Below are 26849 nucleotides of genomic sequence, written 5' to 3' on the forward strand. Positions count from 1 at the left end.
TCTCTGTCTCAGTCTCATCTGTCGTACAGTGACCACATATTCTGTTTTCTTTTGGTTGCCAGGATCTATTGTGTCTTCCTGTTCCCAGTCTGTGGTCACTGAGCCTGTGCTTGGTTAGGATCTGTCTCTGCTTTCTATCTCTGACAGTAGACAGATATTCTGCCAGCTCATAATCTCTGTTTAGAGCCAGGTAACATTCCAATCTACTTTGGCTTCTAGTTTTTTCTTTCCAATGTTGTAAACATTCTCTCTCAGAGCACGGTGTGTGGTTGTGTGTGTGTGTGAACTGGCAACTACTTCTCTATCCTGTATTTAGCAAGAAACCCCCTCTGTGTGCCTCTTCCTGTTTATTGTGTGCCTCTTCCTGTTTATTGTGTGCCTCTTCCTGTTTATTGAGCTCCGTACTGTTGGCGCCTTTTCATCCGAGCAAGTCGACCGAAGTCAGGGTAAGACATCTCCTTTCTCTCTGAGTTATTTGTATTACTGTTATTATTATTCGCTTTATGAATACATATGGGGCATGTAAGGACACGCACAGTAGTCGAATGTAACTGTACTGAGTATTTCTACTCTAACTATTTCAAGTTATTGGTGGAAGAAGTACTAACTTACCCAAAAAACCAACAAACAAACAAAAACGTATTATCTGAGCTCCTACTATCAAAAACAACAAGAAGGGCTTCTCACTCTTACTAAAGTGTATAGCAGGGGTCGGCAACCTTTTTGATATGAAGTGCCATTCTAAAAAAAAAATGTTATCAGCGTGCCGACGATCGTGAATTATCAACGGGGGGGGCGGGGGGGGTTGAAGAGCTCGACGAAAACACTCGTGAAAGGTGATGTTTAAAACTCAGTTAATGGGGCTCATTCACTGGCGCTTCCACAAACAACAACCAACATAATTGTTACATTCAAATGAAGTACATTATTCAAGTTTACATTAACTTTGGATAATAACACGGGAGAAATGAGCGGAAGCGCTCTCTTTTCCTCTCTCCCCCTCTCTCTCTCTCCTGACAGCCTGTCAGTATCTCATGCAGCTCACTGATCCAGTAATGAGTGACAGTGAAGAATAAATATATTTATAACTAGTTCCAAAGGTAGATCAAATAGCTAAGTGTGTTAGGTCTAACTCTTGTGTGTTTCGCTCCGCTCACCGGTCCGTCACAGCGGGTGGAGCTGCAGGATTTCTGCTTCACACACGTTGCATACCGCTATTTTATTGTCTTTTTCGGACACCTTAAAATACTGCCAGACTGGTGAAGCGATTTTGGCGAGCTTGTTTTGCCGCACACAGAGAAAAGTGTCATGTATGTTACGTCTCGCGATCGGCCTTTTTGAGTGGGGCTGCGTTGCGTGCATGGCTTCCTTCTGCAGGTAACGGGGAGACGCGCTCTGGTGCCGGTCTCGTTCAGGATCCGAAAATAAAATAAATATTTTGTACACTTATTCCACTTAATCCTAGTGTGCCACTGGTTACGGTGCCGCGTGCCATTGGTGGCACGCGTGCCAAGGGTTGCCGACCCCTGGTGTATAGGTTAAAACTTAGATTATTAACAAACAGTGTATTTACAATAGTACAGAAGTCTTATTCAAACACCGGATGAATTCAGATCATCACCCTATAGGTAGTAACAGGAGAGATAAGAGAGGGGCTAATATGCTTTTCTTTCAAAAATAACAGATGAGCCAATCAGAAGGCAACAGCTGGTCCAATCAGGAATCAGCAGCAGGGTCATAAGAAATAAATCATCCACAAATGTTCCAATAAAAAGTATTACATTTTGCCAAAGTAAAAAAGCCCAACAATTTTACCAATGTCTTTTTATGTATTCATGTGTTCTTCTTTCTATTTTAATCATCTAACTGATGTGAAAGGAGTGAATACTATGGGACCTTGTGTATGATGTTTTTTTCAGGGGGGTTTTATAGACGCTCTACACTCTTAAGTGAAGATGTCATCCAAACCGTTCCATCTATCAAAAAAAAACTTTAGTTCAATAGAGTGGAGATTCTGGAGAGCCGTTAAAACTTTGAATCTTTTATCTCCGTTAAAGTGTGGCGGATCAGTTTGACCTCAGAGCAGGATGATTTATGTTCTGAAAGGCCTGAGTTTTGTTCCCTTCCTTTCAGCTCTTGTTTGCTCAACACAGAAACCTCTCCTGTTTGTGCAGTGACTCATCTGTCTGGAAACTTCTCTGACCTGCAGTCAGTACACAATGCTTTTTTACAGCAACACTTTAATGCCTTTTTTGCAACAGTTTGTGAACTCTTTACATTATTATTTTAATTATTTCTCCTTTATATAATTTCATTAATTTCACCTTAATCATTGCACCATATTTATTTCACATTAATATTATTTATTTTGCCTTATTCATTTATTTCACCTTATTAAATATGATCTATTTCCCCTTATTTATTTTACCTTACGATTTATTCACCTTACCTTATCTATTTTATGTATTCACTTTACCTTGTTTATTTTACCTATAGGTGCATTTTTAGCAGAACTGCCCTTCGTCTCCAGAGCCGAGGTTCAGCAGCTTGAACAGGATCTGAGGTGAGGTCCAATGCACTGATGGAAAGTAACTACGGTCTATCACTTTAGATAACCATTAGGATACGATTAGGATTATCACATCCGGCTCCCAGTCGCCTGCCAGGACTCCTTTGCTCCTCATCTCCAGGGCTGACCTGAGACAGTGGATGAAAGGAGGCCCATTAGAAAGTGTTGTCTTCTTGCCTGCTCTACGCCAGAAGCCAACTTTGTCAGAGTCTGTTTGTGTCGACATCGGAATTTCCTATCTGCCAGAAATGACCGACACAGAGTTGGTAGGCCTTTAGCATTTGGGGTTCAGTGCCTACCCCCATGTGTGGAGGTTTGATAGAGTAGGCAGGACATCAGAAACTTGATCCGGTGTCTTTCCATGTTCCAGACGTCCTTCCAGGTCAGTTTCTTTCCTAGCAGACCTCCCTCTGCACTGTGTTATGCCGCTGCTTTGGGTTAGCCCTGTTCCAGCTTGTCCTGGTTGAACAACACAGGCCTAGCCTGCCAAATGCTTACGGCCTGACCATGTTGGCAAGATGCAGAACAAGGAGAAATAGAAACTAAATTATTAAATGCAATATTTAATAATATAATGCTTATAAGAGCATCACTTTCATATAACTTTAGTTATTATAGTTATTGATATTTATTTCACCTTTATATTTCATGTTGTATATTTAACCTCATTCATTGCACCTTATTTGTGAGGTCAAAAGTACTCAAATCCTTTACTCAAGAAAAAGGTACTCTTCTAAATAAGTACAAAAACATTACTAGTAAAAGTCCTGATTGATATATTTATTCATTTGTACAGTTATTTGTGTATTTATTAATTTAACAAACATCAACAGTTCCATTGTAAAAGCAATCTTTAAATTAAAAATATATAATTTAGATGAATGATCAGGACTGATTGTTTGTCCTCTGAGGACTTTCATCCATTTATCTTTTCACCTTTATCCCCCTCAACATTCACACATGTACAGTTTTTATTTGATTGCACATTTTTGATTTAAAGGTTTATGTAAACTTAAAGGTGGGGTAGGTAAGTTTGAGAAACCGGCTCGAGATACACTTTTTGTTATATTCCATGGAATGCTCTTAACATCCCGATAGCAATGAATATCTGAAGTGCTTTGACAACAAATCCATTAAAAAAAATTCATCTGTGGAAGCCGTGGTACTGTAAAAAGCACGACCAATCATTTGAGCCGGCCCGGCTAAAATAACTGGATGGCCTACCTGCCTGTCAGCCTTCCATCTGTGCACAAACTTATCTCGTGCCCTCATTGGTCATGTGCGCGTTCGTGTGTGTTGGAGGAGGGGCTCTGTAAGGAAGAGGCAGATTTTTTCCGGCTGTGTATTTTCAAATTCTAGCGCACTCTAGCCGGTTGCTCCAAAATTACCTACCCCACCTTTAACTTCTTGTTTGAAATCAGATATGACGATAGTTCTGATAAACACTCCCACTGTGCCACCCTTTATAAATGCTTGCCACATCACAGGGAGCCCTTTGAGGGATAAGGGAATGCTCTGGTTTTCGGACAAAATTAACATGGGATCACTCCCGTCACCGGACGTACTTCGTCTCACTGGAATAGTAACGGTCATAGTGAATATAAAATCGTCCCCATGTATCCGGCCAATGACGGGAGAGTTTTGAAAGAGACAAAACACTGTTCCATACATTTAAAAACACTTAAACAATTAAACAATGTTTACCCCAGGATTCAGGCATCTTCCCTGGCTTGTAAAGTGCAGTTATGCGCCTTGGAGGTATTGCACTATTTACAAAATGTATACCCAGGATTCTGGCCCCTTCCCTGGCTTGTAAAGTGCAGTTATGCGCCATGGAGGTATTCTCCAGATCCCTCTCCGCATATAATATACAGCCACCGGATAGTTAGGAAGTCATTCTGCTTACCAAAAGTAGCAACCCAGATCCCTCTCCGCATATAATATAGAGCCACCGGCTGTATATGCCAATGCACATTTACTGTGGTTGGTTTTTCATATTTCCTCGGGTTTCTAAAATAGGGGGACGCATCGGGGGTCTCGGGGAGGGTTCCATGGGTCCCATTTACTGTGGGAAGTTAAACACATTTACTCGGGTTTCAGCCACCGGCTGTCGGACTAATGACCTTCAGCACTCTGGAGAGCTACATTGTGAAATCTTGCTACTAATCCATAACTTTTGATAAAAAGCTCTGTTCGGTTCAGGCCTTTCTGTACCCCCCCATTTCCACGTATCCCGCATCCAATGGTACCATCGCCGAGTCTCTAGGACCTCGGGGAGCGGAGTTACGGCAGAGGGTCAGATTCTGAAAATACGATTTGAGAACAGGGCTCTGATCAGGGCTAAAGTCTTGTTAGAAACTGGTGAATCTGTTTAAATGCAGGCAGCAGAGTCACTGCTTTTAGCAGGGTCTCAGAGAGCCAGAGACCCAGGGTACAGCACCTCGCTGTCTTACCCAGAAAACAGGGCTCTGATCAGGGCTAAAGTAACGTTATAAACTGGTGAATCTGTTTAAATGCAGGAGACCTCCAGCAGAAGTCCCTAACAGTGGGACTCTGGTTATTTCACACCTCCAGGGCGGAGACCGGGAAAATCACCTATCTCTGCCCGCTCACAGAGCCCCCAAGGACGGACTAGAGACCTCCAGCAGAAGTCCCTAACAGTGGGACTCTGGTTATTTCACACCTCCAGGGCAGAGACCGGGAAAATCACCTATCTCTGCCCGCTCACAGAGCCCCCAAGGACGGACTAGAGACCTCCAGCAGCACTCCCTAACAGTGGGACTCTGTTTATTTCACACCTCCAGGAGAGACCAGGGGGAAATCACCTCTTTTTGCCCGCTCACAGAGCCCCAAGGACGGACTAATTACCTCCAGCTTGGCCCCCTAACAGTGGGACTCTGCACTTCCAGGAGAGACCAGGGGGAAATCACCTCTTTTTGCCCGCTCACAGAGCACCGAAAGACGGACTAGAGACCTCCAGCAGCACTCCCTAACAGTGGGACTCTGTTTATTTCACACCTCCAGGAGAGACCAGGGGGAAATCACCCCACTTTGCCCGCTCACAGAGCCCCAAGGACGGACTAATTACCTCCAGCTTGGCCCCCTAACAGTGGGACCTCCATAATCTTGCACACCCTGAGTCCCCGGGCCCCCACAGTTAAGCACTCCCCCACGGACTAAACACAGGTATTCACACCCACCAGAACCTCGTGCCCCTGGTGACCCTAAAGGGGGTGGATTTTGTGGTGCTTCTATGTCCGCCCATCAGCATCCATATTCGGCCTTCTTCACGGCACCACCACCCTTTCTGTGGAGGGTATTCTCGTGCCCCTGGTGACTCTACAAGGGGGGGTGGTTTTTATGGTGCTTCTATGTCCGCCCATCAGCATCCATATTCGGCCTTCTTCACGGCACCACCACCCCTTCTGTGGAGGGTATTCTCGTGCCCCTGGTGACCCTAAAGGGGGTGGATTTTGTGGCACTTTATCTGCCCCTGGTAACCATCAAGGTTATTGTTTTTTTTTTTTTTTTTTTATTTGAACAAAAACCACAGTACACACAGCCTAAAACATCAACTATTTACACGTTGCAGGAACAAAAACCACAGTACACACAGCCTAAAACATCAACTATTTACATGTAGCAGTACTGCTGCTATAACAGTACTACTACATTTTTTACCCTACGTTTTAAAGTGCAGTTATGCGCCCTGGAGGTGTTGCACTATTAACAAAATGTATGCCCAGGATTCTGGCACCTTCCCTGGCTTGTAAAGTGCAGTTATGCGCCCTGGAGATATTGTACTATTTACAAAATGTATACACAGGATTATAATAATAATTATATACACGGTATACATATTCACAATATTTAGCGGGATTCAGGGGACCAAATTAGGCGTCTAATTCTTACGGTGCACCAGGGCAAACAGGTTGAGTCCACGGCCCCTGCCCCATCATCAGGAGTGTCAACCAGCCCCGGTCCCGACTTCATTGGCCTCTTTCCCTCCCGCTTCCGCTTCCGCTGCTGCTGCCGCTCCAATGACCCATCAGGTGAAGACGAAGAAGCAGTACTGTTATAGCAGCCCTCTTCGGAGGTCTCCCCATCTGACAGCGGTAGACATCCTTCTGATGATGATGCAGCTGCTGCCGCATCTGATGACGCCTTGAACATGGAGCGGATTCTCAATGCCTCCTTTATTCCTGGCGCATTCATGTAGAACCGGTCCGCCGTGGTTACGTCGTGACACATAAACCTGGCGAGAATCGACCGGCTTTCTGGATCTTGGTGATGCTTGATATTGTCAGCCAGGGCAGTGCGCAGGATTGTGAAGGTGACGGCTGTTTCTAGCCCAGCATCAGCCCATGCCCTCTTCAAGTGAGCGTTCAGGTTCTTGGAGGCCCGATTCCCCCTTGTGAAAAGGAAGAATTCATTCTGAGGACCCAGCAATGCCTCTTTAATCCCCATCCACCGCATGACCCAGCTAAACTCCTCTACTGTAAGCGCCAGCTGTGCTTCGCCATATGTCTTGGCCGTCTTGTGATCCTGCACATGGATGATGTAGCCCTCAGCAGTTCCCCTTATGGCTGCCTCTAAGACCTCACTGTTTTTTATGTTTGCGTACACGCCCATACGGTGGCCATACAGGAGGCTCCAATGGAGGGTGAGATAGCCATAGAGAAGCTTCTGGGTGGTTGAGGTCGGCGTGCCGGCCATCAGGTCGAGGAGCTCCGGGATGCGCTTCTCAGCGGCCGCCATGGCGGCGAGAAGCTCCGCCTGGCTCAGCAGACGATCCAGTTTGTTCCTCTTCACCTTAAACTGATGTAGAGTGACTGCCTTATTCAAGTGTTTCATGTTGGCTTTCACCTCTCTCATTATGTGGGTCATATCAGACTGGGTGAGCCTGCACCCCCGGGGCTTTGACTCAGACATGTACCCCATGAACTGGTGCACATTCTTCAGGAAGAACTCTGATGTTGTGACTGCCCGGCCCGGCTTTACAATATACTCGCTCCAGCCACGGATCATCTTCATGTTTCTTAGGAACAGCCAGTCTGACAGGCGGTTAACACCATGGGCCATGTATACTATGAAGTTCTTTATCCGGCTGATCTTCGACACAACATTGTCTTTCTGTTTTACTGTCGGAGCGACACCCAAACAATGATCCAAGTATGTCTGAAGGTACGCCTCCATGCTTCTAGGCAACGTGATTTCACGCATGGTATTCCCCCGTCCATACCCAGTGGACCAGTAATTTGAGGGAGAGGGCAAGTCATTAGCCAGCTTAGAGGCACGGGTCTTCCGGCATACAGGGGTCTCGCTACCGGAGGCTACTGCAAACATGACAGTTTCCACCGGGGTCTTCACAGGGGTCTCGCTACCGGAGGCTACTGCAAACATGACCGTTTCCACCGGGGTCTTCACAGGGGTCTCGCTACCGGAGGCTACTGCAAACATGACAGTTTCCACCAGGGTCTTCACAGGGGTCTCGCTACCGGAGGCTACTGCAAACATGACAGTTTCCACCAGGGTCTTCACAGGGGTCTCGCTACCGGAGGCTACTGCAAACATGACAGTTTCCACCGGGGTCTTCACAGGGGTCTCGCTACCGGAGGCTACTGCAAACATGACAGTTTCCACCGGGGTCTTCACAGGGGTCTCGCTACCGGAGGCTACTGCAAACATGACAGTTTCCACCGGGGTCTTCACAGGGGTCTCGCTACCGGAGGCTACTGCAAACATGACAGTTTCCACCGGGGTCTTCACAGGGGTCTCGCTACCGGAGGCTACTGCAAACATGACAGTTTCCACCAGGCTCTTCACAGGGGTCTCGCTACCGGAGGAAACTGGTAATATGACAGTCTTCACTGGGCTCTTCACAGGGTTCTTGACCGGTCTCTTTCCACCGGAGGCTACTGCAAGCATGACAGTCTTCACTTGGCTCTTCACAGGGTTCTTTACCGGTCTCTTCCCACCGGAGGCTACTGCAAGCATGACAGTCTTCACCGGGCTCCTCACAGGGGTCTCGCTACCGGAGGCTACTGCAAACATGACAGTTTCCACCGGGGTCTTCACAGGGGTCTCGCTACCGGAGGCTACTGCAAACATGACAGTTTCCACCAGGCTCTTCACAGGGGTCTCGCTACCGGAGGAAACTGGTAATATGACAGTCTTCACTGGGCTCTTCACAGGGTTCTTGACCAGTCTCTTTCCACCGGAGGCTACTGCAAGCATGACAGTCTTCACTTGGCTCTTCACAGGGTTCTTTACCGGTCTCTTCCCACCGGAGGCTACTGCAAGCATGACAGTCTTCACCGGGCTCCTCACAGGGGTCTCGCTACCGGAGGTTACTGGGGACTGCATGACAGTCTTCACCGGGCTCTTCACAGGGGTCCCGCTACCGGAGTTTACTGGGGACTGCATGACAGTCTTCACCGGGCTCTTCACAGGGGTATTGCTGCCTGAGGCTACTGTGTTTATGCCGGAGGTACTTGGGATTGCCAGGCCCTTAAATCGTATACATTCGTCCTCTTCCTCAAGAACAGCAGCACTCTGCTTCCTGGGTTTTAGCTCCTTTTTCAGCCTGGAGCGCAGGGTCTTCACCTCATCATTGAGGGCATCCTTCTGAGCCCTCAATGCCACATTTTCCAGCATCACCTGCCTGCAGTCCTCGTTGTCACACTCGGTATGTGGGGAGAAGGGTGGAGGGTGCCCGGGGTATTCCTCCTCATTGTCTATATCCAATGATGTAGCCATTCCAATGATGGGGTTAGTCTCACGGAGGTCATGGAGCAACTGCAGTGCCACACTATGCTTCAGCCTTGCCATGACCTGCTGTGCCTCATGTCGGGACAACTCAGGGTGGTCATGTCTTACATGACGGTCCAGTCTCTTCCCAGCGTACGAACACCCAGCGATGGGACAGGGTTTGGTCCGAACATTTATCCTTCCACTGGCTATTTTCAGGAGGATTCCCCTCTCCTCCAAGTTCCGCACTGCATGCTTGTGCTTAAGGTGTTTGTTCAATGCCAGATAGAAGAGTCTGCACACCGGGCATTCAGATGACATCCTTACTGAAACACACATAATGAATTTGATCAAAATGATGTTATAGTTCTCCGTTTATATGCGTTAGCGTGATCGGTGGTTGCGACACTGGGTCCGATGCATCAATTCATGGTGCATGGACCAAGGGAGGTATTGGGTTACCACCGGGTCAGATGGTCCCACCTCCGCACCAACGCGGGGCTGGTGATGGCAACATTGGGTCCGATGCATCAATACATGGTGCCCCGTTTATATGCGTTAGCGTGATCGGTGGTTGCGACACTGGGTCCGATGCATCAATTCATGGTGCATGGACCAAGGGAGGTATTGGGTTACCACCGGGTCAGATGGTCCCACCTCCGCACCAACGCGGGGCTGGTGATGGCAACATTGGGTCCGATGCATCAATACATGGTGCCCCGACCATGAGAGGGTTTGGGGTGCCCCGGAACCAGGCACCACCCCAGCAGGAAACGGGTTGTATGGTCAAAGGAGGAAAGAGTGATAGAACCGGGGTAAAGCAAAGAAAGTGTCCGACAATAGTGACTTGTGAGGCGGCCAGAGAGTCTGTCATATCTCGGTCCTATCCTCCAGGCAACGCTGTGGCCAAAACTGGGCTAAAAACAAAAAAAACAAAAAAATATTTCATCCAGGGAAATTTGGGTGAAAATGAAAAAAAAGTACCCGGAAATAGTGCCTCATGACCCCGCAAGAGTCCCCCGCGGACTCCCCTGACATTCTGACATGGGCAAAATCAACAAACTCAACTTTTGTGAGAGCCGGCCAAAAGGGGTCAAAATGGAAAAATTGTACCCCAAAATAGTGCCTTATGACCCCGCAGGAGTCCCCCGCGGACTCCCCTGACATTCTGACATGGTCGAAATCATCCAACTCAACTTTGGTGAGAACCGGGCAAAGGGGTCAAAATGTAAAAATTATACCCCAAAATAGTGCCTTATGACCGCGCAGGAGTCCCCCACGGACTCCCCTGACATTCTGACATGGTCGAAATCATCCAACTCAACTTTGGTGAGAACCGGGCAAAGGGGTCAAAATGTAAAAATTATACCCCAAAATAGTGCCTCAAAATCGGGTAGAGTCACCTGCAAAGTGCCCTCGCATTCCTCCAGGGCTCAAAATGTCAAACTTAAACTATTTGGAGAACCAGGAAAATGTAAAAATTATGTCCCAAAATAGGGCCTCAAAATCGGGTAGAGTCACCTGTGAAGTGCCCTCGCATTCCTCCATGAAGAACTTAAAGTATTGGGAGAACCAGGCTGGGGGGTCTTGAGGCACAAAATTAGGCCCACTCAGAGTGCTTGGTGAGCGGATACATTCTTCCATGATTTCCAACAGCCGAGTGCACCCAAAAACTGGGTTTCCGATTTTGTGCGGACGGTAGTTAGAAAAGTATGGATGAATCTTTTTCACAGGGTAGGGGAAATGAAGCCCAAGAACCTTTTCCACTTCTCCGTTGCACCAACCATCGGAGAAGGGGAAAAATCGGCCCGAAGCGCCAAACACCTGGCCCCTTCTCCTGTTAGCACTTAGAAACATTTTGACAATTTTTCAAAACTTCATTTTTGATTATTTTAAGATATAATTAAGCGTTTTCTTCACTTGTTTTTGCTTTCCACGGGTGGGGGCGCCTGGCAGGCCGCCTATGAGCACCCAAATTCGGCCTGGATCATCCAGGATTTGTGGTCTAAGCTCCATAAACTGACTAAATCACCCAGAGAGGTCACCTTTCTAGCCCAAATATATATAATACAAATACATTTAAATAGTAAAAGGTGCATTTGTGCTCTGCATTACCCGGAATTTTATTTTCATAGCCCCATGATAGTGATTAAAAATCATTTTCATGGGAAAAAGTGTTAAAACGCCTGATTAAATTATATGCAGGACCCCAGTGAGCTCCAGACTATGTGCATTGTGTTGGGGAACCATATAAATGATGGAATACATGCATTTAAATGCAAAAATAATGATTTAAAATCATTTTAGGGGGACAATTGTGGAGAGGAGCCTGAAAATGACTCTGCAGCAGGCCGCCTATGAGCACCCAAATTCGGCCTTCTTCACGGCACCACCACCCCTTCTGTGGAGGGTATTCTCGTGCCCCTGGTGACTCTACAAGGGGGGTGGTTTTTATGGTGCTTATATGTCCGCCTATGAGCACCCAAATTCGGCCTGGATCATCCAGGATTTGTGGGCTAAGCTCCATAAACTGACTAAATCACCCAGAGAGGTCACCTTTCTAGCCCGCTCACAGAGCCCCCAAGGACGGACTAGAGACCTCCAGCAGCAGTACCCAACAGTGGGACTCTGCACCTCCAGGAGAGACCAGGGGGAAATCACCTCTCTCTGCCCGCTCACAGACCCCCAAAGTACGGACTAATTACCTCCAGCATGTTCCCCTAACAGTGGGACTCTGTGTATTTCAGACCTCCAGGGCGGAGACCGTGAAAATCACCTCCCTCTGCCCGCTCACAGACCCCCAAAGTACGGACTAATTACCTCCAGCATGTTCCCCTAACAGTGGGACTCTGTGTATTTCAGACCTCCAGGGCGGAGACCGTGAAAATGACCTCCCTCTGCCCGCTCACGGACCCCCAAAGTACGGACTAATTACCTCCAGCATGTTCCCCTTACAGTGGGACTCTGTGTATTTCAGACCTCCAGGAGAGACCAGGGGGAAATCACCTCTCTCTGCCCGCTCACAGAGCCCCCAAGGACGGACTAGAGACCTCCAGCAGCAGTCCCCAACAGTGGGACTCTGCACCTCCAGGAGAGACCAGGGGGAAATCACCTCTCTCTGCCCGCTCACAGAGCCCCGAAGGACGGACTCATGACCACCAGCATGTCCCCATAACAGTGGCACCTCCATAACCTTGCACTCACTTCACTTGTCTCACACACACCCAGGGGGGTGAAAGAGGACACATTGGAGCACACATTGACCCAGCAGTAAGTGCTTGAAACGTGGGTAAAGGTGTGTTAAACTGTGGGGTAACATGTTTCAAATGACAGCACGGTGCTGCTTGTTGGCAGGCTGACTCAGTTCACTTGTCTCACACACACCCAGGGGGGGAAAGATAACACTTGTACCCAGGAATAAGTGTTTGAAAGGCGGGGAAAAGTTGTTTGAAATAGTATAATACCTCCAGGCCGCATAACTGCACTTTACAAGCCAGAAATAATGTTTTAAATGGTCGGGGAAAGTATTTTTAAATGTCTGGAAGAGAGTTTTAGCCAGTCATTTTGCACGAAATCATTTAACATTGACGGTCTCCTGAAAATGCACAGAATATGTGCTTTTTCAGGAGACCGTCAATGTTAAATGATATCGTGCAAAATGACTGACTAAAACCCCGGAATAAGTGTTTGAAAGGCGGGGAAAAAGTTGTTTTAAAATAGGCTGATACCTCCAGGACGCATAACATGGGTAAAAAGTGTGTTAAAAGGTCGGGGAACATGTTTCAAATGACAGCAGACTGGTGGTTGTTAGCAGGCTGGCTCAGTTCACTTGTCTCACACACACCCAGGGGGGGAAAGAGGACACATTGACCCAGGAGAAAGTGCTCAAAACGTGGGTAAAAGTGTGTTGAAAAGTGGGGGTACATGTTTCAAATGACAGCACACTGCTGCTTGTTGGCAGGCTGACTCAGTTCACTTGTCTCACACACACCCAGGGGGGGAAAGATAACACTTATACCCAGGAATAAGTGTTTGAAAGGCGGGGAAAAGTTGTTTGAAATAGTATAATATCTCCAGGGCGCATAACTGCACTTTACAAGTCAGAAATAATGTTTAAATGGTCGGGGAAAGTATTTTTAAATGTCTGGAAGAGAGTTTTAGACAGTCATTTTGCACGAAATCATTTAACATTGACGCTCTCCTGAAAATGCACAGAATATGTGCTTTTTCAGGAGACCGTCAATGTTAAATGATTTCGTGCAAAATGACTGGCTAAAACCCCGGAATAAGTGTTTGAAAGGCGGGGAAAAGTTGTTTAAAATAGTCTGATATCTCCAGGGCGCATCACCAAAAATGTACAAGCCAGGGAAGATGCCTGAATCCCGGATACTTTAGGTCTGTCACTTAGGGTGACCGCACCACTCCGACGCTCCCGAGAGCGGACGTCCATTGTTTGTAAGGCACCTAAGAGGGAGCGAGTCCACTAAGGTTAGGGTAAGACGCTTACAATCTTTCTTTGTTTGTTTAAAGGTAGAGGGTCTTTAGATAGATAGAATCGGAGGATGAAACCCTCATTAACAAAGACACACAGTGAAATGTTCCTGTTTGTCTGCTAGGATGCTTCAACATTGCCGTATTACGTGTTATTACTTCGGGTTAAAGCATAATTCCTTACTTTGCATAGCGTCACCAGCTTTAACAACCTCCACTTGCCAAAGGACCTGTTCAAGGGCAGGAGGTGAACTCTTCAAGTACCAGTCCGAACTCCATATTTAGGTCTTTTCGGGGACTTGAACCAGCAACCCTACGGTCCAAGTCCCTATTAACTGAGCCACGGACTTTAGAGATGCATAGGAATGAAAGGGGCAGATAGAGGACATGACTTACTCGGCAGCGGTTTAAGCGTGTCCTTCTTTCTTTACATGTGACCTGCTGTCAAAAATCCAACATAGAGGTATTTTTATTTCGTTGTTGTCGAGAACTAAAACTTATTTAAATGTATTTCCGTGTTGTAGGCGGTCGACTGTTGTGTAAAGTAGTAAAAAACTGTAAATTATAGTATCCGTCCAAAAATTATTTTGTACTTATAGTGAAAACTACCCTTGGATGATGGGTTAGTAGACTAAAAGCTTTAGGAATCCAAAATACAACATATAATAAGTACCCTGTATCAAGATTGATGCAAAACAAGTGACATTTGACCTTTTTAGAGAGGTTTAGCAAAGATAAACCACTTCTGGGGTCATTTGGGTGGAAATGGGGGCTTTACCGTTACTCTGGAACCCATTGGTCGATTTTGGTGATTGACATCTCTTTCTGACCGTTAGAGCCAATAGAATCGAAGGGGAATTTCCCCACACACATGGTAAAACAAAAAGTGGGGGCTTCGCGCATGCAGTTTTGCATCAGAGTGAACCTATCTCTCGCTCTGACATCTGGAAACGGAAAAGCAGGTTTATTGCTCATGGATTATCAGAAATAATTTCAAAGGGACACAGACACATTAGATTAACCATTGAAGACCACTTTTGACCAGACTACGACACAGGTAAGCCATGTTAGCGTTTTTAGCTACGTAGCGCCGTATGTTTTGATGTCTGTTTTTGTTTATAAAGTCGCAAGTTCTTATCATAGAGTGATATGTACCCATCGATTATGTGTCATCTCACGATCAGATCGATGTGTTGGATGTGCAGAAAGGATAAATAATAAAGTTTTATGAGTGAGTTTCGGTGCAGTAATCTGTTAGCATTTTTCGCTCTTTGCTAATTCAGAGGCTCAGCGTTAGCATTGTGTTTTTTTTTTTGAAAAATAAATAAAAATTATCAGTTAGATGAGTTTCTTCCCGTTACATGGATATAAAACATTCATAGTTTATTAAATATTAAGATGCCCTCAGACACTGTTTCCTGCAAGATGTTGCGGGAGGGCCCCGGTACCGGGGTCTCTCGAGCTTAACAGGTTAATTAATTAATTTATAGATCCTTCATTAATGTATTCATTTGTTTATTTAGCAGAACTGCTCCTCATCCAGAGCACGGTCTGCAGAAGGTGACCAACATGGAGGATGCTGCAGGATCTGAGGTGAGAGTTAAGGCATCCTGTGCCTCAGAGAGTTAGTTCCTCGTTAGCTGAAAAGAGTGACCAGAGCTCTCAGGAGACCACCAGTTCACTGCAGACTGCTGGGTCTGTAGATGCTGATCAGTGACAGCTTCACCGAGTGTCCATACATACAGCCTCAGGTCCGATGTTACGATAACAAATCGATTTAGGACCTTCTCCTAGGGTGCTAGCTTCAAAAACTATTTGGGGTCCAACTGTCTTTTTTATGAAATGGCAAAAAGACCATTTGTATACAATATTTCTCACCACATGTTACCGTGAACTCTTAAATATGTTTTTCTCACATGCCTCTATGGTAAACAAAACACGGGAAAATGATTGATGATTGAAGTACATTTGGGCTGCATTTTAACAACAGAAAAACTCAATGAAAATATTTGATACCCAAAAACTTGTGCAGGGTTAATTGTCATAAATAAGTAATAATAAAACAACAATACATCTGAATCTTTTTTTCTCATGTTGCAGACTGGTACAGGAACAATCAGAATAAAGAAGGAGAAGGATGCTGATCCCACTGTGAGTAAACTGTGATTGAGGAAAATTCTGCATTTTTATTTCATCAACAAGTAGACTTTCATTTTCTTCCTCTGGTTTTCCTGCAGGCCGGACATTCACATCGCTTCAGAGTGAAATTCAGTTCTTCTGACCCCAAGGAATACGTTATAGACTGTGTTCAACCTGGAACAGTGCTGCAGGCGATACAAACATGTGACAAACATGAGGAGCGGTTTTCAGATGAAAACCTTGTGATTCAGCTGAGTAAAAAGGATAGGAAATATGCTATTGCAACGCATTTCCCTTGTACTTGTATCTGGGAAGATGTGTGTCTGATCTTATCGCATGAAAAAGAAAAGATTGAAGAGACCCAAGGCCAAAATGAGGAACCAATACAGTCAAAGGACATGTATTCTGTCTTCTCTATTGATACAGAGGGAGGAGAAAACACCAGAACAAAGCCGTTTATCAGAAGCAAGGCTTTCAGTACGTTCAAGTATCTGTGTGTGTATGGGGAGAAGGGTATGACAGTGGAGGACGCTCTGAAAAGAGATGGACGCTTCATTGATGATCTTGGAAACTTCACTCTGTCCGACAACAAGGATCCAATGAAAAGCACTGGATGTACCCAACCTGTTGACAACTTGCATGGAAAAAAATTCAAGTTGTGCCTTGAAAGGATGCGTAACGAAAAAGCAGTCAGAGAAGAATTAAAGCAGAGAATAGACGTTATCCAAAAAACAATGGAAAACAATACATTTAGTGTCAAAGATTTAGTGGATCGTGTCAGAGCAGAGAACAGATCAGAGGGAAAGAGTGGTCAGAGTGGCAGCAGTGTCAACGTTACAGAGATTTATGGTTTACTGCAGAAGCAGTGTGCAGATCTGAAGAAACTGATGAGGAGGAGATTCCCAGGTGATTCTTATCAGACGGCACTGAACCTGAGGAGGAGAGACTTTAGAAAGATCCAACAGTCGTTCAGCGACGTTCACAGAGTCAGAGAGCTGATGAAACTGGGAGAGTCAGTTTGCAAAGTTATTGTTGAAGGTTATTGTACAGGAACAGGTTTTGTGTTGTTTGACAACTTCATCTTGACTAACGCACACCTGTTGAAACAATGTGTTGAAAAAGGAATCAAAAAGCTGAAGGATGATATAAAGGTGGAGGTTATCTTTAACTTTGAAGAAAAGCTCAAATATCACCACTACTTTCAGCTGGCTCACCGTAACATCCTCTACTGTCATGATGACCTTGATTATGCCATACTTCAGCTTAAGTCAGTCAGCCAGAAGGACAACCCAGAAACAACTAAAGTCACAAAAGAGAAGGTGCCACCAGGGCTCCTGGAGAGGTTTGGTCCAATGCCTAAGAGTGGTGGAGCCTGTCTCATTGGTCACCCAGATGGAGTGAAACAACTGGATCCAACATCTGTCATTGAGAGAGAAAACAGGGAGAAGGCTGTTGAGGAGCCATACAAAGACAAAGCTTTCATTCTCCACATAATCAATAAAATCAAAAGCAAGGCATTGAAAGCATATTGGTAGGTGGAAACAGAGCAGAGAAAGAAACAACCTACAACACCTCCTTCATGTATCACGGCTCGGCTGGATCCCCAGTGTTTGATGCTGAGTGCAGGGTTTTTGGTTTGTACACCTCAGGATTCGTTTACGGTCATCCAAAGCCTGAGAGTGTGATAGAGTGTGCCCAACCTCTGCTAACTATCTTTGCACACTTTGTGAGTAAACTGAGGAAGCCTGGGAATGAGGAGCTGTTGAAGAGAGTTAAGGAAGTAGCAGAGGGAAACTCATACCTAGAAAACATACTCAAACCCGACTCTGATGACTCAATGGTGACTGATTAGAAAGATTAGATAATCAGGGGCTAAACACACAAGGCTGGACAGCTTCTATTCCCATGCATCATCATATTTAAGATCTGTTTTCTAGTATGTGCATCCTGTTTTATATTGACTTCTCTGTTAGACTGTGACAGCCAATTGTACTTATTTCTATATCCACAGTTCTTGTAAGCATTACTCTTTTATTTTATCATAGTTTTTTTTTTTCATTATCTATTGTTGTTCTTTGTTTTACAACGTCCTTACTTTGCTGTGTTCATGTATGCACCATTGTACACTAAATTAACTTAATTGGCAATAAACCAAATTCTGATGTTGATTGTACTGCATACTCACGGTTTGTGGAATATATTAATGTATTTTTTTATGTATTTCTTTGAGGCAGTGAACTGAATGTCATATTGTTCATATATTTTCTCTTGTAACATGTATTGGAAGCTCCTAAAGTGTGAGCTGATATTTGTTTTTATTTCAATGTCATATATTTCTCCCGTGGTAAATGTGTTTATTCTGTCCTGGCTTTTCCTACCAATATATTCTGTGTTTTATTAAAAGTTGATCTCTTCAAAATCTGTTTCTTGTCTCTGATTTTTTAAATTTAGGGTTATGTTATTCAACGTATTTAGCCCCGCCCCTTTTCCCGCTTCCGGCGAGTAAAAGAACCTAAAGACCAAAAATAGAGCCGAAAAACTGTTTCTTTGGCAAGTGGAGGTTGATAAAGCTGGTGACGCTATGCAAAGTAAGCAATTATGCTTTAACCTGAAGTACTAACACATAATACGGCAATGCTGAAGTCCTAGAGCAGGAGACGGTGAATTGTTCCCACCATTTTCACCCTTTAGTCTTAACAGGCGATAACATTTTCTTTCCATATGTGCTGAAATAACAACCCGGGACTTGCTGCAAAGAGAACATTATGATTTAGGGTACCATCACTTTATGTTTTCTCACCTGAAAAAGGTTACTAAAGTCAAGGTAAGATGCTTACAATCTTTCTTTGTTATTTAGGCCAGAGAGGGTCTTTAGATAGATAGAATCGAAGGGATGAAACCCTCATTAACAAAGCACACAAAGTGAAATGTGCCTGTTTGTCTGCTAGGAAGCTTCAACATTGCCGTATTACGTGTTAGTACTTCAGGTTAAATCATAATTCCTTACTTTGCATAGCGTCACCAGCTTTAACAACCTCCACTTGCCAAAGGACCTGTTCAAGGGCAGGAGGTGAACTCTTCAAGTACCAGTCCGAACTCCATATTTAGGTCTTTTCGGGGACTTGAACCAGCAACCCTACGGTCCAAGTCCCTATTAACTGAGCCACGGACTTTAGAGATGCATAGGAATGAAAGGGGCAGATAGAGGACATGACTTACTCGGCAGCGGTTTAAGCGTGTCCTTCTTTCTTTACATGTGACCTGCTGTCAAAAATCCAACATAGAGGTATTTTTATTTCGTTGTTGTCGAGAACTAAAACTTATTTAAATGTATTTCCGTGTTGTAGGCGGTCGACTGTTGTGTAAAGTAGTAAAAAACTGTAAATTATAGTATCCGTCCAAAAATTATTTTGTACTTATAGTGAAAACTACCCTTGGATGATGGGTTAGTAGACTAAAAGCTTTAGGAATCCAAAATACAACATATAATAAGTACCCTGTATCAAGATTGATGCAAAACAAGTGACATTTGACCTTTTTAGAGAGGTTTAGCAAAGATAAACCACTTCTGGGGTCATTTGGGTGGAAATGGGGGCTTTACCGTTACTCTGGAACCCATTGGTCGATTTGGTGATTGACATCTCTTTCTGACCGTTAGAGCCAATAGAATCGAAGGGGAATTTCCCCACACACATGGTAAAACAAAAAGTGGGGGCTTCGCGCATGCAGTTTTGCATCAGAGTGAACCTATCTCTCGCTCTGACATCTGGAAACGGAAAAGCAGGTTTATTGCTCATGGATTATCAGAAATAATTTCAAAGGGACACAGACACATTAGATTAACCATTGAAGACCACTTTTGACCAGACTACGACACAGGTAAGCCATGTTAGCGTTTTTTAGCTACGTAGCGCCATATGTTTTGATGTCTGTTTTTGTTTATAAAGTCGCAAGTTCTTATCATAGAGTGATATGTACCCATCGATTATGTGTCATCTCACGATCAGATCGATGTGTTGGATGTGCAGAAAGGATAAATAATAAAGTTTTATGAGTGAGTTTCGGTGCAGTAATCTGTTAGCATTTTTCGCTCTTTGCTAATTCAGAGGCTCAGCGTTAGCATTGTGTTTTTTTTTTTGAAAAATAAATAAAAATTATCAGTTAGATGAGTTTCTTCCCGTTACATGGATATAAAACATTCATAGTTTATTAAATATTAAGATGCCCTCAGACACTGTTTCCTGCAAGATGTTGCGGGAGGGCCCCGGTACCGGGGTCTCTCGAGCTTAACAGGTTAATTAATTAATTTATAGATCCTTCATTAATGTATTCATTTGTTTATTTAGCAGAACTGCTCCTCATCCAGAGCACGGTCTGCAGAAGGTGACCAACATGGAGGATGCTGCAGGATCTGAGGTGAGAGTTAAGGCATCCTGTGCCTCAGAGAGTTAGTTCCTCGTTAGCTGAAAAGAGTGACCAGAGCTCTCAGGAGACCACCAGTTCACTGCAGACTGCTGGGTCTGTAGATGCTGATCAGTGACAGCTTCACCGAGTGTCCATACATACAGCCTCAGGTCCGATGTTACGATAACAAATCGATTTAGGACCTTCTCCTAGGGTGCTAGCTTCAAAAACTATTTGGGGGTCCAACTGTCTTTTTTATGAAATGGCAAAAAGACCATTTGTATACAATATTTCTCACCACATGTTACCGTGAACTCTTAAATATGTTTTCTCACATGCCTCTATGGTAAACAAAACACGGGAAAATGATTGATGATTGAAGTACATTTGGGCTGCATTTTAACAACAGAAAAACTCAATGAAAATATTTGATACCCAAAAACTTGTGCAGGGTTAATTGTCATAAATAAGTAATAATAAAACAACAATACATCTGAATCTTTTTTTCTCATGTTGCAGACTGGTACAGGAACAATCAGAATAAAGAAGGAGAAGGATGCTGATCCCACTGTGAGTAAACTGTGATTGAGGAAAATTCTGCATTTTTATTTCATCAACAAGTAGACTTTCATTTTCTTCCTCTGGTTTTCCTGCAGGCCGGACATTCACATCGCTTCAGAGTGAAATTCAGTTCTTCTGACCCCAAGGAATACGTTATAGACTGTGTTCAACCTGGAACAGTGCTGCAGGCGATACAAACATGTGACAAACATGAGGAGCGGTTTTCAGATGAAAACCTTGTGATTCAGCTGAGTAAAAAGGATAGGAAATATGCTATTGCAACGCATTTCCCTTGTACTTGTATCTGGGAAGATGTGTGTCTGATCTTATCGCATGAAAAAGAAAAGATTGAAGAGACCCAAGGCCAAAATGAGGAACCAATACAGTCAAAGGACATGTATTCTGTCTTCTCTATTGATACAGAGGGAGGAGAAAACACCAGAACAAAGCCGTTTATCAGAAGCAAGGCTTTCAGTACGTTCAAGTATCTGTGTGTGTATGGGGAGAAGGGTATGACAGTGGAGGACGCTCTGAAAAGAGATGGACGCTTCATTGATGATCTTGGAAACTTCACTCTGTCCGACAACAAGGATCCAATGAAAAGCACTGGATGTACCCAACCTGTTGACAACTTGCATGGAAAAAAATTCAAGTTGTGCCTTGAAAGGATGCGTAACGAAAAAGCAGTCAGAGAAGAATTAAAGCAGAGAATAGACGTTATCCAAAAAACAATGGAAAACAATACATTTAGTGTCAAAGATTTAGTGGATCGTGTCAGAGCAGAGAACAGATCAGAGGGAAAGAGTGGTCAGAGTGGCAGCAGTGTCAACGTTACAGAGATTTATGGTTTACTGCAGAAGCAGTGTGCAGATCTGAAGAAACTGATGAGGAGGAGATTCCCAGGTGATTCTTATCAGACGGCACTGAACCTGAGGAGGAGAGACTTTAGAAAGATCCAACAGTCGTTCAGCGACGTTCACAGAGTCAGAGAGCTGATGAAACTGGGAGAGTCAGTTTGCAAAGTTATTGTTGAAGGTTATTGTACAGGAACAGGTTTTGTGTTGTTTGACAACTTCATCTTGACTAACGCACACCTGTTGAAACAATGTGTTGAAAAAGGAATCAAAAAGCTGAAGGATGATATAAAGGTGGAGGTTATCTTTAACTTTGAAGAAAAGCTCAAATATCACCACTACTTTCAGCTGGCTCACCGTAACATCCTCTACTGTCATGATGACCTTGATTATGCCATACTTCAGCTTAAGTCAGTCAGCCAGAAGGACAACCCAGAAACAACTAAAGTCACAAAAGAGAAGGTGCCACCAGGGCTCCTGGAGAGGTTTGGTCCAATGCCTAAGAGTGGTGGAGCCTGTCTCATTGGTCACCCAGATGGAGTGAAACAACTGGATCCAACATCTGTCATTGAGAGAGAAAACAGGGAGAAGGCTGTTGAGGAGCCATACAAAGACAAAGCTTTCATTCTCCACATAATCAATAAAATCAAAAAGCAAGGCATTGAAAGCATATTGGTAGGTGGAAACAGAGCAGAGAAAGAAACAACCTACAACACCTCCTTCATGTATCACGGCTCGGCTGGATCCCCAGTGTTTGATGCTGAGTGCAGGGTTTTTGGTTTGTACACCTCAGGATTCGTTTACGGTCATCCAAAGCCTGAGAGTGTGATAGAGTGTGCCCAACCTCTGCTAACTATCTTTGCACACTTTGTGAGTAAACTGAGGAAGCCTGGGAATGAGGAGCTGTTGAAGAGAGTTAAGGAAGTAGCAGAGGGAAACTCATACCTAGAAAACATACTCAAACCCGACTCTGATGACTCAATGGTGACTGATTAGAAAGATTAGATAATCAGGGGCTAAACACACAAGGCTGGACAGCTTCTATTCCCATGCATCATCATATTTAAGATCTGTTTTCTAGTATGTGCATCCTGTTTTATATTGACTTCTCTGTTAGACTGTGACAGCCAATTGTACTTATTTCTATATCCACAGTTCTTGTAAGCATTACTCTTTTATTTTATCATAGTTTTTTTTTTCATTATCTATTGTTGTTCTTTGTTTTACAACGTCCTTACTTTGCTGTGTTCATGTATGCACCATTGTACACTAAATTAACTTAATTGGCAATAAACCAAATTCTGATGTTGATTGTACTGCATACTCACGGTTTGTGGAATATATTAATGTATTTTTTTATGTATTTCTTTGAGGCAGTGAACTGAATGTCATATTGTTCATATATTTTCTCTTGTAACATGTATTGGAAGCTCCTAAAGTGTGAGCTGATATTTGTTTTTATTTCAATGTCATATATTTCTCCCGTGGTAAATGTGTTTATTCTGTCCTGGCTTTTCCTACCAATATATTCTGTGTTTTATTAAAAGTTGATCTCTTCAAAATCTGTTTCTTGTCTCTGATTTTTTAAATTTAGGGTTATGTTATTCAACGTATTTAGCCCCGCCCCTTTTCCCGCTTCCGGCGAGTAAAAGAACCTAAAGACCAAAAATAGAGCCGAAAAAACTGTTTCTTTGGCAAGTGGAGGTTGATAAAGCTGGTGACGCTATGCAAAGTAAGCAATTATGCTTTAACCTGAAGTACTAACACATAATACGGCAATGCTGAAGTCCTAGAGCAGGAGACGGTGAATTGTTCCCACCATTTTCACCCTTTAGTCTTAACAGGCGATAACATTTTCTTTCCATATGTGCTGAAATAACAACCCGGGACTTGCTGCAAAGAGAACATTATGATTTAGGGTACCATCACTTTATGTTTTCTCACCTGAAAAAGGTTACTAAAGTCAAGGTAAGATGCTTACAATCTTTCTTTGTTATTTAGGCCAGAGAGGGTCTTTAGATAGATAGAATCGAAGGGATGAAACCCTCATTAACAAAGCACACAAAGTGAAATGTGCCTGTTTGTCTGCTAGGAAGCTTCAACATTGCCGTATTACGTGTTAGTACTTCAGGTTAAATCATAATTCCTTACTTTGCATAGCGTCACCAGCTTTAACAACCTCCACTTGGCAAATAACCTGTTCAAGGGCAGGAGGTGAACTCTCCAAGTACCAGTCCAAACTCCATATGTAGGTCTTTTCGGGGACTTGAACCAGCAACCCTACGGTCCAAGTCCCTATTAACTGAGCCACGGACTTTAGAGATGTAAAGGGATGAAAGGGGCAGATAGAGGACATGACTTACTAGGCAGCGGTTTAAGCATGTCCTTCTTTCTTTACATGTGACCTGCTGTCAAAAATCCAACATAGAGGTACTTTTATTTAACCTTCCAGTTCTTCTGGGAAACGCTCATTTCTATTTCAAAGATTCAAAGGCTTAGATACAGGTAACTTCTTTAGTCCCAGGCTCCTCCAACAATACAACATAAATATATACAAACAATAAAACAATAAAACAATACAAATAGAGCAAGAAGTACATTTGTCCTGCAGTGAGTACACAATCTATTGCATTATAACCAATTCAGTTTTAGGAGACATAGAAACTAAATTATTAAATGAAATATTTAATAATATAATGCTTATAAGAGCATCACTTTCATATAACTTGAGTTATATAGTTATTGATATTTATTTCATCTTTATATTTCATGTTGTATATTTAACCTCATTCATTTCACCTTATTTATTAAACCTTGTTTTTTTTTCTTCTTATTCATGTATTAATTTATAGATCCTTCATTAATGTATTCATTTGTTTATTCAGCAGAACTGCTCCTCATCCAGAGCACGGTCTGCAGAAGGTGACCAACATGGAGGATGCTGCAGGATCTGAGGTGAGAGTTAAGGCATCCTGCGCCTCAGGAGAGTTAGTTCCTCGTTAGCTGAAAAGAGTGACCAGAGCTCTCAGGAGACCACCAGTTCACTGCAGACTGCTGGGTCTGTAGATGCTGATCAGTGACAGCTTCACCCGAGTGTCCAAACATACGGCCTCAGGTCCGATGTTATGATAACAAATCGATTTAGGACCTTCTCCTAGGGTGCTAGCTTCAAAAACTATTTGGGATCCAACTGTCTTTTTTATGAAATGACAAAAAGACCATTTGTATACAATATTTCTCACCACATGTTACCGTGAACTCTTAAATATGTTTTTTTTTTTTTTCACATGCCTCTATGGTAAACAAAGAATCAACACACGGGAAAATGATTGATGATTGAAGTACATTCTGGCTGCATTTTAACAACAGAAAAACTAAATGAAAATATTTGATAACTTACACAAAAACTTGTGCAGGGTTAATTGTCACAAATAAGTAATAATAAAACTCCTTTAAGGTCAAATCTGTTCACACATGGATTTGATGAGGGAAGTCCATTACTGTAACAACAATACATTTATATATTCTTTCTCATTTTGTAAACTGTGATACACTGCACATACAAACATTCTGCATTTTTATTTTATCAACAAGTAGATGTTACTTTCATTTTCATACTCTGGTTTTCCAGCAGGCCGGACATTCACATAGCTTCAGTGGTCAGAGTGGCAGCAGTGACGACGTTGAAGAGATTTATGATTTACTGCAGAAGCAGTGTGCAGATCTGAAGAAACTGATGACGAGGAGATTCCCAGGTGATTCTTATCAGAAGGCACTGAACCTGAGGAAGAAAGACTTTGGAAAGATCCGAAAGTCGTTCAGCGACGTTCACAGAGTCAGAGAGCTGATAAAACTGGGCGAGTCAGTTTGTGCAATTGTGACTCCATTTAAGACAGGAACAGGGTTTGTGTTGTTTGACAACTTCATCTTGACTAACGCACACCTGTTTAAACAATGTGTTGAAGACGGAAAGCCAAAGCTGAAGCATGATATAAAGGTGGAGGTTCTCTTTAACTTTGAAGAACAGCACAAAAATTACCACTACTTTCAGCTGGCTCACCGTAACATCCTCTACTGTCATGATGACCTTGATTATGCCATACTTGAGCTTATGCCTGTCGGCCTCAAATACAACCAAGACACAGAGGAAGTCACAGAAGAGAAGGTGCCAGCAGGGCTCCTGGAGAGGTTTGGTCCAATGCCTGAGAGTGGTGAAGCCAGTATCATTGGTCACCCAAATGGAGAAGTGAAACAACTGGATCCAACATCTATCATTGAGATAGAAAACAGGGTGAAGGCTGTTGAGGATCAATTAGAGCCATACAAAGGCACTGCTTTCATTCTCCACATAATCAATGAAATCACAAAGCAAGGCATTGAAAATATATTGGTAGGTGGAAACAGAGCAGAGAAAGTAACAACCTACAACACCTTCATGTGTCACGGCTCGTCTGGATCCCCAGTGTTTGATGCTGAGTGCAAAGTTTTTGGTTTGCACACCTCAGGATACGTTTACGATTTCCCAAAGCCTGAGAGTGTGATAGAGTGTGCCCAACCTCTGCTAACTATCTTTGAACACTTTGTGAGTAAACTGAGGAAGCCTGGGAATGAGGAGCGGTTGAAGAGAGTTAAGGAAGTAGCAAAGGAAAACGTAGTGCTAAAAAAGATACTCAACGCTGACTGTGATGACTCAATGGAGATTGATCGGAAAGATTAGATAATCAGGGGCTAAACACACAAGGCTGGACAGCTTATATTCCCATGCATCATTATACTTAAGATCTGTTTTCTAGTATGGACATCCTGTTTTATATTGACTTCTCTGTTAGTCTGTGACAGCCAATAGTACTTTTTTCTGTCTCCATATGTCTTGTAAGCATCACTTTTTTTTATCATAGTTATTTTTTTTTTTCATTATGTGGGGCGAAGCCTGCGAGCTAGTTCAGGCAGTCAACTCGAGCACTTATGCTGCATTCATACATAACGCCCCTTGCCACTCTACAACCAACCAAACAGAGTGTCCTTAATATGCCGCTCTATTGAACCTGCCAGATCTCTCTCTATGCTTTGCTTGCTGCTGC

At 43.6% G+C, this 26849-nt stretch overlaps 3 protein-coding genes across 3 annotated transcripts; all 3 read left to right on the plus strand.

The window, feature by feature from the left end:
• Nucleotides 1-406: 406 nt before the first annotated feature.
• Nucleotides 407-18368, plus strand: LOC117469877 (protein FAM111A-like). Its single transcript, XM_034114341.1, is given in 6 exon segments — nt 407-446; nt 2497-2563; nt 15334-15403; nt 15911-15961; nt 16048-17452; nt 17455-18368. Coding segments are annotated over 4 exon segments (1827 nt in total). The 5' UTR covers nt 407-446; nt 2497-2563; nt 15334-15379; the 3' UTR covers nt 17802-18368.
• Nucleotides 18369-20341: 1973 nt separating this feature from the next.
• LOC117469887 (protein FAM111A-like) lies at nt 20342-22764 on the plus strand. The gene is made up of 3 exons (XM_034114351.1): nt 20342-20365; nt 20873-20923; nt 21010-22764. The coding sequence occupies exons 1-3, from the start codon at nt 20342-20344 to the stop codon at nt 22762-22764; spliced, it is 1830 nt and encodes a 609-aa protein (XP_033970242.1).
• A 1899-nt stretch (nt 22765-24663) lies between these two features.
• LOC117469880 (protein FAM111A-like) lies at nt 24664-26704 on the plus strand. Its single transcript, XM_034114346.1, has 2 exons — nt 24664-24723; nt 25403-26704. Exons 1-2 carry the CDS (start codon nt 24700-24702, stop codon nt 26483-26485), a joined length of 1107 nt encoding a protein of 368 aa, XP_033970237.1. The 5' UTR covers nt 24664-24699; the 3' UTR covers nt 26486-26704.
• The last annotated feature ends 145 nt before the right edge of the window (nt 26705-26849 follow it).

The sequence above is a fragment of the Trematomus bernacchii genome, unplaced genomic scaffold (genome assembly GCF_902827165.1).
Source record: "Trematomus bernacchii unplaced genomic scaffold, fTreBer1.1, whole genome shotgun sequence".
Lineage (NCBI taxonomy): Eukaryota > Metazoa > Chordata > Actinopteri > Perciformes > Nototheniidae > Trematomus > Trematomus bernacchii.

Excerpts from the sequence above, each read along its gene's own strand:
- LOC117469887 (XM_034114351.1), top strand. The coding sequence starts at position 20,342 with ATGGAGGATGCTGCAGGATCTGAG. Across the intron at positions 20,366-20,872 it reads AGGATGCTGCAGGATCTGAG|ACTGGTACAGGAACAATCAG; the intron begins GTGAGAGTTAAG and ends CTCATGTTGCAG. Across the intron at positions 20,924-21,009 it reads AGAAGGATGCTGATCCCACT|GCCGGACATTCACATCGCTT; the intron begins GTGAGTAAACTG and ends GTTTTCCTGCAG.
- LOC117469880 (XM_034114346.1), top strand. The coding sequence starts at position 24,700 with ATGGAGGATGCTGCAGGATCTGAG. Across the intron at positions 24,724-25,402 it reads AGGATGCTGCAGGATCTGAG|GCCGGACATTCACATAGCTT; the intron begins GTGAGAGTTAAG and ends GTTTTCCAGCAG.